Below are 14,853 nucleotides of genomic sequence, written 5' to 3' on the forward strand. Positions count from 1 at the left end.
ACAGACGCGTAGAACAGAACTTCCTGTATAAACAACCTGCCCTTTGCTTACTAAATGATAGGCACTTGAACATTTGTGGTTACATGAGTGTTTTCAGTTTTCCAAACAAGCGTCTCTGATTGCAAAATACTGTCTAATGGGGAGTTCCTGAAAACGAAAAGTGACTAAGCTTTTCACTTTATGCATAAAATGATTAACGAAAGTCAGCTGATGTGCAACCCCACAAACGTCCCTCTTCTTATGCCTGAAGTTCACAGTTGCTTATTTCGTAATCCTCTATTCCACTTGGTACTTCAAATGCCTACGAAATTAGCAGGTTGAAAGAAAAACAACCACTAGTCTCCTGGGTACTGCCTCTAGATAATCAGCAAGGAACTCAGCTTGGATTGTTGGGCAACGCATCGTACTTTCTGCATTTTGACCTCAGGGAAACCAATTTAAATGCTTTCAACATGGACATTATCTTAAAGATAGAAAATTTAATTAGCACACAAAATAATTCTCTAAAATGGTTTGACAGTTCATCTTATATTGTAAAATATAAACTTCCTTTAAAATATGTCAATAAGAAATAAAAGTTTAAGAAGAAATAGTCCCAAGACATCCTATCACCTTACTTCTAATGATAGGAAAAAAAAACACAAAAAATTAAAATAATTTTCAAATTACTAAAGTTTCAAATATTCTAAAAAAATGAGAAAATTAAAACACAGGGCTGAATAACTAATTAAAGGAAGAAATGAAAATGCTAAATAAATCAATGTAAAATTGCTTAAACTCACAGGATTATACAAGACAATCAAGAATATGCATGCACTAGTGTGGTCTATGAACCGTGGTCAGTGAAGCCCTTATAACAAAGCTATAATCAAAGACGGGAACATTTAAGGAACTAAAAAATATAATTTATAAAAATATTTTTCAATGGTAAATATTTAGAAATATGTCAGATTCACAGCAATGTGAGGACAGAAGCTCTGTCATAATTAATGATATGAGTGTAAGGGATTCATACTTTTGAAAGCCATATTGATAACATCCCCTTGTTAATAGTAAAATGAATATATACCATATAGTACAATAAATATTATGTATATAATTGCCGTAATTTGGTTAGAGATTAGGTGTGCCTTTCTCCAAAGGGTTTGGGTGGCTTGATCCCTAGGGTAGCGGTGAGAGGTGGGTCCTAGTTCAGTGTCCTTAGGTGTAGGGACACACACAGAAGGATTGTGGGACGGCTGATTCTCTCCTGCCTCTTGTCAGTTTTGTTTTGCTTTTGAGATGGTGTTTCCTTTCGTTGCTCTGATCTGCCTTGTACTCCTTGGCCCATGTGATCAGCCTGCCTCCGTTTCTCAAGCACACAGCGTAGAGATGGGAAACTGCACCTGCTTCTGTCTTCTGCGTGAGGAGGGGTCAGTGAATCTCCTCTGTACCTGTGTTACCATGGTGATGTGATGTAGCCTAAAGGGTCCTCACCAGAGCTACACTTTACGCTTTCAAGCCCTGGAGTCTCGAAAACTGTGGGAGATGCAAGCATCTTTCATTTGTCCAGTCATTCTACTTGAGTATATTCCAGTAGTGATTAAAAATGAGATAAAACACAAAAATGGTCATTACGATGTTATAAAGAAAAAAATGGAAATATCAAAATTTATAAAGGAACTAATCTTAAAATACAACATAGCATTATATGATAAATATCTTTTAATTCAGAAAATTGTCTAGTAAATAAAAATCAAATTGCAAAATAGTACAGTGGTATTCTATAGAAAAATCTGGATGTTTGCAGATGCTCCACCCTGAACTAAGTAGTACAAGTAAATACTGAACATACAGAAACATTTCCCCTTCCCACTTATGATTATAATGAACTCCAACTTGGGTTGATAGAAACTTCTGAATTTCAGAAGCATCAGACTATGTTTCCAATTTAGATGATGATTCTTGCCAAAGAAAAGGCTAAACATATGTCATTTAAGTTTCAGGATAATTGGAGAAATTAAACCAGAGAAAGCTACTCTTCAGGAACCCACATGGCCAACGTGTTTAACTTGTGTCCGATGAATTTCGTATAACTACTACTCCATGTCAGATACGCATTATAGACTCCCACAGTCAATCTTCAACCATTATTCTCTCTCCCGGGCCAGGTACTAACCACCCATTTTCCCAGCACACATCATCCCGCTTATTCTATAGCAGTCTCATGACTACTATCCCTGTTCTAGAGACAGGGCTCTTCAAACACACAGGTGAATTTGACTTCTGTTATCTACCTTCAAAACTCTGCTAAACAATGGACAGCCATTCGGTCTAACAAAAGAAACTCTACAATCGCATTTCGATAGATATTTAGCCAAAGGTGCTGACTGAAATATACATTTAATTCCCTTAATACCAACACATGGTTGAGCTTGCTAACAAGCCCAGTGAATGGATGGCATACTACAAAGTGGAGAGATTTCAGACTTACATCTTGACATTGAAACTATTTATAAATGTCAAGCAGGCACAAAGACTAAATAAGTACTTCCGTCCACTAATGATGCTATTTTGTGAATAGAGCAGGTTATTGGAGATGGAATGATTATAAGTGGTATGCAATTTTTACCCAAATATGGGCTATTATACAATACACAAAGTGCTGGCCTGGCATCATATACAAAGTGCTTTGTGACGCTAGCAAAATGCTTGAATGGCGGCACTCAGGAGCATTTGCAAGCTCAAGATTATTCTCAGTTCCACAGGAGGCTTCAGGCCAATCTGTGTTACTTGAGATTCTATGTTTAAAAACGTACTCACGGAAGAAGTGTTCAATATGGAGAACAAGTGAAGGAGGATTTCTTTAGCAATTATTCTCGATAAGTAACCTGATATGATTTGAATGTTAAATCAATCACAAGTTACTCTCACACTTGTCTTCTTGTGACAACTTCCGTTCTGCATTACCTTGCTCCCACGGTGCTTCTCACCCTTCCTGATGCTGTGACCCTTCAATACAGTTCCTCATGTTGTGGTGACCCCAACCATAAAGTTATCTAGATGCAAATTTATAACTACAATTTTGCTTCTATTGTGAGTTGTAATTTAAATATCTAATATGTATGATAGTTAACATGTGACTCACATACAGTGGTGCAGAAACACTAAGTGAAATAATAAGTTAAAATAATCATAACACATGCAAGGAAGATATTATACAACAGACAGAAATTACAACAGACATTTTAATTCTTGCAACAAATGTCTACAAACTAAAGGAAGTAAAAGATTTAATGAAATTATTTTTTTACTCTCTTTGTCAACAGTGTTTTCTTCAAGGTTGACAAAAAATGCTTTCAAAAAATTTAATGTTCAATAACAACAAAACACTAAAGAATACAGGATATTAAAACATTTCCTCCTTTTTTATTCACTTGTTTTATTTTATAGTGCTATAGACTAATTCAAATTCATAAATCTATATTACAGAATTGGACATTTGAATTACAATCTAGTTCTACTAATGGGGGCTTAGATAAGACACAAGACAATTTTACTATATATCTCAATTACCTGAAGACATTCTCATCAAATGAATAGCACAGACATATGCTATTATAAATTAGAGTCTTATTTAAGGTGGAAAATATTAGAGTCACAGCTACTAACTAAAGAATGTTCTGGAGACATTACTATGCCTCTACTGTGTGAACTACAAGTATTAGCCATGAAATCATATAACCGAAATGAACTAAGAGGGAAAGTCTATGCATATTTGAAGATGATAAAGCTATATAGTGAAAAATCCCCAGGAAATCAATAACACTCAGTAAAACGATATCATAAAGGCTCAACAATCTGCATACAGAATCAATGACCTTCCTGTTACACAAAATATAAAGCAGTTCACTCAAAATGAGCAAACAAGTGTCCACAATGCCGTGACATAAGGTTGGATGCAGTCCTTTATAGAGTTCCTGTTGAACAGTTGTGAAGAACAGGATCTTGAAACTCAGAGTACCCTGAGGGACACGAGCCGAGAATGCATGTGGGTGTTTCTTAGGGAGTTAGAGGGGTAGTCTGAAAAGCTCAGGTTACTTCTCAGGGACCGAGACTGGGAAACTGGGTAAAACACCCTGAGCATTAGCAGAATGGAATGAGCTGCAGATGTACAGAATTTGATGAACAGCATGTTTACAAGTGAGCAGTTCAAGAAGCTAGCATGTCTTTGAACAGTGCTCTAAAACATGCTGTGCTTGAAGAGTATGCCTGGATCTTCAGGAAAACAAGCTAGATGCTCCCAACCCCTATGTTCTGTAGAGTCCTTGCTGCCAACGCACACCAGTGAGTATGTGGACTCATTCTTTATTAACTAGTCTATACTGAGAAACTTTGGAAAATAGCCACATTTGTCCTTGGGTTGTCATCTTCTTAACTGCTACAAATGACATGCTAAAGAACATTATGGGAGGCACGTTTTCTCTTCAGCATCTGAACGCTTGGAAAAAGTTAAGTTCTCTGTGTGCACGCATGCATTTGTGTGTGTGTGTGTGTGTGTGTGTGTGTGTGTGTGTGCGCGCGCGCTTGTGTGTGCACCTGAAGGTGACGGTACATGCCCCAGGTCAGCAATCCATCAAGAAGCGCTGATGTCATTGCTCCTCTTAGATGTATAGCTGCCCTTTTCAACCCTTAACCAACATATAAAACAAGCTTCCTGCATTTATAAGCATTTTAAAATATTCTCACAAGATATCATATTTTATAGAGAGAACAATTGCTTCTACTTCATTCTAATTTAGATCATGAAGATATATACTCTATATTGATAACATTTTTCCTAATGGAGTTAGAAAAATTAGATTGTTTCTGGGAACGGAACAACTTATAAGGTGGATAATTCTGTTCAGAGGCAGTGCAATGGGTTAGGTTAGAACCAAGATTTGTTAAAAGAATCTACTAGGCTTCTAAGAACTCAAGAAATATTTATTAAATGTGAACTGGCACCAAAGAGGAAAAAACAAGCATTTTGAAAGAACAAACAACTTGTCATCATTATTGTATCATTTTGCTATTATTGATATTTGTTAACATGTTGTGCTCTTGCTGATTAGAGGAAATCTATTGAAACCAAGAGACCATGGGTGTACAGGCCCCAGGTCCCAGCTGAGAATCTACCTATTATGGTGGTGAATGGACATAGTACTAAACCAACTTCTAGTGATATCCTTCTATCCATAGAGCACATTGTTCAAGCCTCATTGGAGAAGCATCTTCTTGCAGAAGATGGTAGTTAACACGGAGATCATAATTGGTCAATGTGCAGAAAATAAGACTATGTAGTGTTCATCCCTAAATGGAATGCCTATGCCATCTCCACACTGTATCCCCATCAAGGCTCAGGTATCAAAACAGAAGAGAAAACCAAAAGATTCGAAAAGTGAGAGGCAGTGAGTGACTACAAGGAAATCATGTTTTCTGGACATGCAGTTATGGACTCACTGTGATTTTGACACAACCTGCACAAGTTCAAGCCAGTCCAAATCCCACTGTGGAAGGGGTGAACTGGGCAGAAGTTATCTGTGTCTGGTAGCTGCTGGGAGGGGAGAGTTAGTCGTCTTTACTGTTATGACCTTTATTAGGTTTTTCACTCTCTAAAGCAAACAGCACTCCCAAGTGTCTTTGGGAGGTTAAATTATATCTGAAGGTTTTCTTTTCTTTTCTTAAAGAATGAGAATATGAAGTCTGGTGTATAGGGAATTTGGGGTAGATATGATAGGAGTTTAGCTAGGGCAGTAAATATGATCAAAATAAAGTGTATAAAATTTTCAATTAATAAAATATTTTTTAAAAGTATAAGAAAAATCAAGACAAATGGTATTGCTGTCTTCACCTACAAATGGCATGGATTTGAAACTTATCCCCAATCTCGCTGTCGACAAGTTTTCACATGAGTTGGGTCCCAGATGAATATCATATTCTCATTTTGAGACTGTCTTCCTTACTTTTGTTGCTGTGACATAATATAGTGACAGTAATGGAATCACATTAAAGAAGAGCGGTTTATTTCGGCTCAATTAATGTGGGAGAGTCATGGTGACAGGAGCTTGAGGCTGCTTGTCACGTACACCTCCATCTCCAACTATATCTACATCCACAGTCAGGAAACAAAGCGAGATGGGTGTTAACACTGCGTTCTTTTGTGTTGGGTCCAGGATCCCTGCCCACAGAATAGAGCCTCCTACATTCATCAAATGTAGATAATCTCTTACAGGCATGGTAAAAGTTTGCTTCCAAAATGATTCTAGACCCTGTCTAGTCAATAACCATTATTAAACACCACCCTCAAGACCATATTCTTTTCATGGCTTTGAATAAGTATATATTTGTATATTTTCCTTCAGATTGTTTTCTTTTACCTGTAGTAACGGAAGAGGCAACCCAAGAAAAATAGATGCTGACTTCTAAAGGCACCCAGCTCCAGGCATTCCACTGAGACCACCTCCAGATGCTAGGGATAATCAATGGCCATCACTCAAGGGGGATTCATTTGCTTTTGCCACTCTCTGAGTTAAGTACCAATCCACCATAAATTATAAATGGGCTTCTTCAAATTACTGTGAGTATTTCCACAGAAAGCCACAGAATCATCAGTCTCGATGGCAAAGAGCCAAGTGTAGGTGTATTTTTTTTTTTGGTGCTATGGAAGAAAAGCACATTTATAACTGTATAGCTCTTTGGGCCTTTTTCCAAATGAGGTTGTGTAATTAAACTAACTTCACCAATTCATTTGTCATGCCAAGTTAGACTTTGATCCTTATGCACAAAGACAAATTAATTTCTTACAAAATTTGGGGACTCCTGTGGCATTTAAAATGTTTAGATATTTAGCACTATTTGATAGCCTCCAGGTCTATCACATTTTATTAAACTAATTATTATTGGGTTAGGCAGGAAATACACAGGCAAGAGAGAGAGGTGACACGAGAGGGCACGAGAGATTAATTATGTAGAGAGAGAACATGAAAAATTTCCCTGAATTTTCATTTGTATAAATTTATGTTAGGCTGTTAAATTATTTTCTTTTCCTAGTTCATCTCTTCTCTCTCAAGGATCAGTCAAATCCCATCTCATTCATTAGTTTATCTAACCATTGTGTGTCTGTGATCATGTAGTGATGTCCAGGTTGAATGTTATGTTGCCAAGATGACACAAGCAAGCAGTTTTAGTACAGTAACATTGATACAGTCACAAGATTCACGAATGAGAATGAGTCTCCTATGTAGACTAGAGGAGGTATATTTCACTCTGAAGATAGGTATTCATAAAATTGATACTTCAGTTGTTACTCTGGAAAAATGGTGCTGTCCTAATTAAAAGAAAATAATTTGAGTTGTAAAATATATAAACATTAAAGGATGTGAAACACACTCATCTGCAAAGGTAACACAGAAGGGTGACTTAGAGCAATTAGAGCAACGGTCTAAGGAAGTAGATCAGCAGCAGTGTCCAGTAATGGTGGCATGCTGAACCATGACCTGGAAAGTTTGAGAAGCACAACTAGGATTAAAACACCAACAATTTGGTGGACTCTTACAACATAAAAAGTTACAAATAAGGAAGTATGTTAGGCAATCTGCCACACCAAAGATAAAGGCACAGTTGCGGTAGCAAAATAGACAATTAAAATAAGACATGCACTGGGAAAAGTTATGAATTAAGAGTTGGACTGGGAAATATTTTCTGTTCATAGGATATGGCCAAGGAGACAGAACCTTATGTTCACAGCCTGAGTGCCTAGGCTGCGTTCATCCAATTACATGGGTTAAGCCTCTTGAGGACGGATTCTTACTGGTTTTATATATGTGTTATCTATCTATCTATCTATCTATCTATCTATCTATCTATCTATCTATCTATCTATCTATCCATCCATCCATCTATCTATGTTATACAAAATAATGTGTTTCATTATCACATTTTCACAGAGAGATAAAATGTATTTCCGTAATTGCCCCATTCTCTCCCATACTCACCATCCCCTTGTCTTCCTTTGCGCTCTTTTAATAGTCTCCATTCTTCATGAACCTTCACCACTAGTTTCTACTATGAGAGAAAGCATGTGTCTCTTGTCTGTGTTGGGTTTTCACTGTAAATTACAGTTCCTAGCTCTATTCAGATTTCTGGAAATGGTATGATTCATTCTTCTTGGATAAGTAATATTCCATCTATCTATATAGCACATTTGCTTCATCTGTTCATCTGTTGATAGGTACTTGGCTGATCCTATGACATGGCTGTTTTGAATAGGGCAGCAATATGAGAGGCAGGCCATTAGCACCCCTGTGTGCTGCCATCATCCTTCTGGTAGATATGCAGGGCACGATACCTAGATAACGGGTAATTCTAGTCTTCAGTTTTGAGGAACCGCCAAACTAGCTTTCATTGTAACTGAACTAATTTATATTTCTACTGGAAATGCAAAGGAGTTTAATTTCTCTCTCAGACTCAGCAACATTGCTTCCTTGAAGATGGCTGCTCTGGTTGGTATGAGTTGAAAAAAATCTCCACGTGGACCTAACTCGTATTTCTATTAGTTCATTTTTAAAATTCTAGATATTGGTTAGCTTTTATCTTTATGAAAAGTACATTTATTAGACACCTGAATATATGATAGAGAGGCATTAGATTCAGGCTATATAAAGCAAACCACAGAAAATGGTAATTTAGCAATAAGAGCTAAAAATGTTTCTGAGGGTGCTATGAGGAAAACGTCGATAACATTGATATTTTCAGCTATCATCCTCCATTAAAACATTACTTCTAACTTATAGAAATTACTTAGTAAAAATTTTGGTTTGGGCTATCCTTATTAATCAGTATAGTACTACTACTACTACTACTACTACTACTACTACTACTACTACTACTATTACTACACACACACACACACACACACACACACACACACACACACACACACTATAAAGCTTATCTTAAAAATCCTACCTACCCAAATAAAATACCTCGCCTAATACTCCCATCTGAGGAAACTAGAAAACATAGATTAAAATTCAATCAAAATGGAAAAAGCAAAAGTAGTGTTTGAAGGTACTGGTAAGCTGCTCTGGCAGCAAAGGCTGAGACCCCAGCATCTTGTGAGGAAGATTTCCCTTAGATGAGCCCTGTATTCTGCACACTACCTTCTCCCTCAAGACCACTCACCAATTCCTAATAAAAAGCAGTATGGATTTATGATAGAAGTGGGGCTAATGGGTGAAGGGAGTTTAGAAAGCTGAAAGAGCCAAAAAGTCCAGCTTCAGACCGTTCAGGGAGGAGACCTTGTCAGGACACAATGTGGGTCAGTGAGCTGGCCCAGCAGATGAAGTATGGCCTCTAAATCCAACAATGGGAATTCAATCCCCAGGACCCAGATGATGAGAGAGAACTGACTCTTGTAATGTTGGTCTCTGACCTTCATTTGCAAGCCGTGGCTTGCTGGTGTGCACATCTACACATATACATATTTGCACATACCCTCCACTCCCACAGTGAATGTAAAATATAAGATTACAACACAATACACATGAGAGTGGGTGCAAAATAATTACCTAAATATTTAGAAATTTCCTCTCAAGTTTTTTTCTGCTTTTTGGAAGGTAACTTAAGATGTAAAATGATATCCAAAAGGAAAATTGGACATGGGAGTCCCAATGGCAGGAGTCTCAGTAAGTACCCCAGTCCCCCGACTAATAAAGCTTGCTGAGGACAGAGAGTGACTATAATAATATCAATAAAAATAATGGAAAGGAGAGATCACTGGGATCTTTTAAACATTAACATGTGCTTGGCTAAATGAGACGGAAAATTCATAGAGAGATGACAACTTACCATGTTCTTAAAACCAGAAAGAAATATGAATAGTGAGATACTCTAAAGAAAATGCAATGTTAATTAAAAGCAACCCTGCTAAGAAAGATCTTAGGTGTGGACGGTTTCACACATGCTGACTTCCAACATTCCAAGGAAGACATGACATTAGGCCTCCTGTGTCTTTTTATGAAATCAACACGACCTTCAACTTGACAAATTGCTGGAGAACTAGGAGCTATCACATAAATAAAGCCTTAGAGGTTTAATTACAAAAATCTCCTCACAAGAAAGCAGTTCCTAACTACCAAGCCATCGCCGTTCAGAAGGTAACTACATGCATTTCACAAAACCACAATGTCTACCCAGAGACTTCAAGGTGGCCTGCTGTGACCTGATGATGTGGATTTGCAATACTTTAATACATAGAAGAACCAATGTCTGCTCTTACGTTGAGGCCATAACTCCATTTGAAAATAGAACTCTTTAAAATTGGAGTTTGTCATGAAGAGGAAAGTTGTATGTGAATTAGGGAGAAAATAAACTACAATATAAAGGTTAGCCACTTTGGGTCTATTAATTCCAACTATTAAAGCCAGCTAGATGTTAGGGGGCTTTTCATTTACTACTGTTGACCTGCTAGCAGACAGCATTTTATAAAATTCTTATTTATTTTTTACTTCGAGAAGATAAGCATTTTCAACTGTTGGGTAGCTCTTCTCTGACAGTCATTTTAGAGGCATCAGGAGAGCTTCTTGGACCAGGAGCTTTGCTGTTATGGTTCCCAGTCATCAAGGCTAGGAAGACATGTGATCCGTTACTAAAACCCTTTCCCAAACAAGTACTGCTTGCCACAGCATTCATTAAAAAAAGGGAGCTGCCACCAGTCACCAGCTCTTACTCAGGATCTCATTGTGTTTAATAAAGAATCATGCAGAAACTTTAAAAATTAACTTGCACCTCAAAAATTTTTTTCTTTTTTTTTTTCGGAGCTGGGGACCAAACCCAGGGCCTTGCGCTTGCTAGGCAAGCGCCCTACCACTGAGCTAAATCCCCAACCCCTGCACCTCAAAATTTAATAGTAAACCGTGTTCACTGTAATTTTTAAAAGACACTGGTTGCTGTCTTTTAGAAGTTACATGAATGAAATCCAATACCATAACATAATCAGTATGAGAGGTCCCTTTTGGCTCAATGAGAAGACAAAAGAATGACAAATACAAATAGCACAGCAGTGTGTGTGTGTGTGTGTGTGTGTGTGTGTGTGTGTGTGTGTGTGTGTGTGTGCATTTGAACATGTGTGACACCCGCTTTGCCTCTGGCTGCACATGTGGCAGCATTTGTATCATGGCTGTGTATGTGTGGGACTCCTTGGTACACATTAATGACAAGTCCATATAACTAACTGTTCAGAAGCAACATGATGTTAGAATGCCTTCTGCCTACACTGTTTCGTCTTTCAAACATTTCCCACACCTATTAAGTAACTGATATTTTCACAAAAACCTTTGAAGAAATAGCAGGTAACGTTGTTCTCCTAAGCTTGTGAGTAGGTTATTTCTTATTTCAAATTTTACTTTTTCTCTCATTTTCATTTGAGCTGGTTAAGCTTGATAATCACAAGAGTTCTTTTGTGTTTTTTCAATAAAAGGGGCTAAGTGGTCTTCAAAGAAGTAATATATCAGGTTCAGTGTGTGTGTGTGTGTGTATGTGTGTGTGTAGAAGCATTCCAATTTAAGATTACAAAGGGCTAGCAAGAATGCCTAGAAGAGAAATCATCTTGCTGCTATCTATGTTCATTATAAATACTCTTTTTCTGACAATGGATGTGTTATTTAGGCAGCTTAGGGGCGAACTCTCTATTTCCATTGAAGACATACAACAGCAGAATTTTTCTTTGTTCTTCATAAAACAAGATTCTTATAAATCACTTTCCTCTAATAGAGTAGAGAAGCATGGATGTGTACATTTTTATTGTGTTGCTAAAATCTGATTGCTTCAGAATTCCTTAGTTGGTAGTGTAAAAAGAGAATCTGGTCTTTCTGCTAAGGCACAAACCAGAAGCAAAGTCCATCCATGCTTCTGCTCTCAGCTCTACAATCCACACCAAGGGAGACTATTACTGGAAAGGACCACGGGGCTGTGTGGGTAGAAGTCTGCAAGACTCAAGGTCTTAAGTGAAACTTGCAACTACAAGGACTAGTTCGAACCCAACCAAGAAGGTCAGCTTCAAAACAGGTCTCCACAGTTCACTGAAGAGGAATCAGAACTGTGAGTGGGCTTTTCAAAGCTGGGCTTGGTGTGTCTTCTGCTCTATGAGTCTCTCCTGCCCCTGTTGATGATGCCCCATGTGCAGAACAACAAACTAGGACAATGCTGCAACTGCTTTTCCCACTGCTGTAATCCTCTACTCCACATGCTATACCCTGGTGCGTTTTACTGTCTTTAATACAAAGAGCATATGGAGTTGGGGCTGGAGCATCAGGTGGGGCATGCCTGGTGAAAGTGTAACTATTCCCTGGATATATACCAGCCCATTAACTATATAATTATATATTCCCTGGATATATAACTTTCCAGCCATCTCACCCCCCATTCCCCCATGTCTTATTGGGCCACACCATCCCTTATTCAATATACGCTGTATGTAATGACTGGTGCTTTCTTGTTTTAAGTGAATATGGAACTCTGTAAATAATATCACACCACAGACAGTGGCAGCAGACATCCCCAGATGTGCAGAAGCAGCTAGAAAGAACAAAAGATTAATCCCTGAGTCAAGACTCAAGTCAAAGGTAAAATTTAGGACCTTTTTTTATTCTCTTTTTCTCACAGAGAAAATGTCAATTTCTTAATAAACCATCTTTGAATTTTACTCTAATTCCTTTCAAATTTGTCCAAGCAATGCTCCTTCACTTCCTTCAGACTACTGAAAAACTTTCAGAAACAAAATAAAAAAACAAGTGAAAGTCTTCTCCAATATGATAAAAAATTATTCTTCAATGCAGCTTTTTAAAATTTCTTTTGGTGTTTATAAACCATTTGTGAATTCATGCCAGGTTTTTGTTCATGTGTTTGTTGTAAGTAAACTCAGAAAAGATTTTAAGCTTGAAGATTAAGATCTTTGCATAGTTTAATACTGAGTCCTATGGATACTTGATTCAAGAAATTAGTTGCAATTTTTTTTCTTATGAAACTAAGTATGTATTGTGTTCTCTGCAGATGAAATTCCAAACCTGAAGGTTTTGTAGACACAGACACCAAGATTTTACTAGTGAACCCTGTCTACTTCAAAGGACAGTGTAAAACTTCATTTGAGAAGAAACCGAATGGGCTTTATCTTTCCCATGTGAGCTCAACGCCAGAATTCCCCATTGGTTCATTATCAGTCTTCACAGTGATTTGACCTGTCACACATAACTTTCCTAATCTGGATAAACTGGAAGACTACAATGTAATCTACTACTGGCTACTTACTCTATCTCCCACCAGAGACAACTGTGCCTCTCTAGAGACAACGGTTTATATTTAAAAGAATCCACGCGTAGAGGAAGTGCAGCTGCAGAGGGTGAACCAGGAAAGCAGTGATCTGCAATGTCTGCACTTAGTCCTTTCACTCCACCATGCCCACCATCTATGAGGAAAGCTAGCAGTAAAAGTACAACAAAGCTGAGAAGGCAGTGCACTGCCCGGATATACTCACAGGTCACCGTGAATGAGTCCATAGATCTGCGGCATGCTCTGATGATAGATTCCTCTCAAAATAACTATGAGGAGAATCACCACGAAAGATGGAAGCCCCCAGCTCAGAAGGCAGAAGAGCAGGCACCGCCTCTCCGTGTGCTCATCATTCACCACCAGCACATACCAGAAGTTCACAGACTAGGGAAGGAAACAAGATGGCCAGGCTCCGCATTAATGACACAGGACACGACTCCACTGGTGTAGACTACAGACTCACTCAGTCACAAAAGGTAAAGACCAGCTCAGTTAGAACAGTTTGGGTTGAATTTTTGTTTTACATAAAACATTCGTTTACTTTACATCCTGGCATTAGAAAAACAACTCTGGGAACGTAAGGAAACATTGATTCATTATTCTTAAATCTGACTCTGAGAAGACAAACACTGACATCCAAACCACCTTCCAACATGAGCAGATTCATGATGAGAATAAATAAATAAATGGCTCTAGGCTTTGAGGATTTTTTTTGACACCTAATACATGAGAGGGCCAGCCACTGCTCCTGCGAGTAGGGATGCCCATGAGAAGGGCCAGGCTCCATCTCAAGTGTGTGTGCAGAGTTGGTGGGGGGCAGCTGTGCAGCACCAAATCAAAATCACAATGTGTCTATGAATGGAAAAAATGCAAACATGTCCCAGCTGGGAAAGACGGTGGTCTATTTTGTTTTGTCTGTACTTCTTCATTCACTTGATTAATATTTATCAAGAACTTAGTAAGTATCAGAGATCAGGGTAGCCACTGAGGATGGAGCATTGAAATGGACAGGGAGGTAAGACGGCATCCAGTAAGTAAGAGACACATTTATCTTATATTAACTCCATAGCACATGCCTTTGAGGTCTTAGGATAAAAGTCTACAAGGGACCAGAGTATATTAGGAAGCTATAGGGACACATTAGTTAGATGGAATAAGGAAAACAAGGCTTGCAAATGCTATCATTGGCTCCAAATACCGCATCAAAGTTGAATCTCCAAGTGATGCTTTCTGTCTCCTCTCAATCCCCCCTTGAGTAATACCTTGCTTAGTTGTCATCTAGTACAGTAGTGACATGGCCTGTCACATCATACACCAACATCTCTACAGAATCCATCCTCCTCAATTTAAGGTGGCCGGAATGTGGGCATAAATGCAATTCACACACGAGTGAGCCACAAGCGGGATAAGTTGGGAGAGTGGCAGCCTTCCTCAGGCTCTGCTTCCTTATGCTTGTGCAGTGACTGCACACGTGAACTACTGAGCACACATGTTCATCACTAGAAA

General features: G+C 38.3%; 1 protein-coding gene and 1 long non-coding RNA gene across 2 annotated transcripts in view; one reads left to right on the plus strand and one right to left on the minus strand.

The window, feature by feature from the left end:
• LOC147995961 (uncharacterized) overlaps positions 1–14,043 on the plus strand; it is a 58,713-nt gene extending 44,670 nt beyond the window's left edge. The window contains exons 2-3 of the long non-coding RNA XR_015670234.1: positions 12,525–12,644; positions 13,072–14,043. This is a non-coding gene — a long non-coding RNA (uncharacterized LOC147995961). The remainder of the gene's footprint in view (positions 1–12,524; positions 12,645–13,071) is intronic.
• Positions 1–14,853, minus strand: part of Adgrv1 (adhesion G protein-coupled receptor V1) — a 579,866-nt gene that overhangs the window by 176,775 nt on the left and 388,238 nt on the right. Inside the window, exon 85 of the mRNA XM_087635923.1 lies at positions 13,553–13,731. Within this exon, the coding sequence (XP_087492049.1) occupies positions 13,553–13,731 (179 nt within the window). The remainder of the gene's footprint in view (positions 1–13,552; positions 13,732–14,853) is intronic.

Source organism: Rattus norvegicus, chromosome 2 (assembly GCF_021556685.1).
Source record: "Rattus norvegicus strain SHRSP/BbbUtx chromosome 2, alternate assembly SHRSP_T2T, whole genome shotgun sequence".
NCBI lineage: Eukaryota > Metazoa > Chordata > Mammalia > Rodentia > Muridae > Rattus > Rattus norvegicus.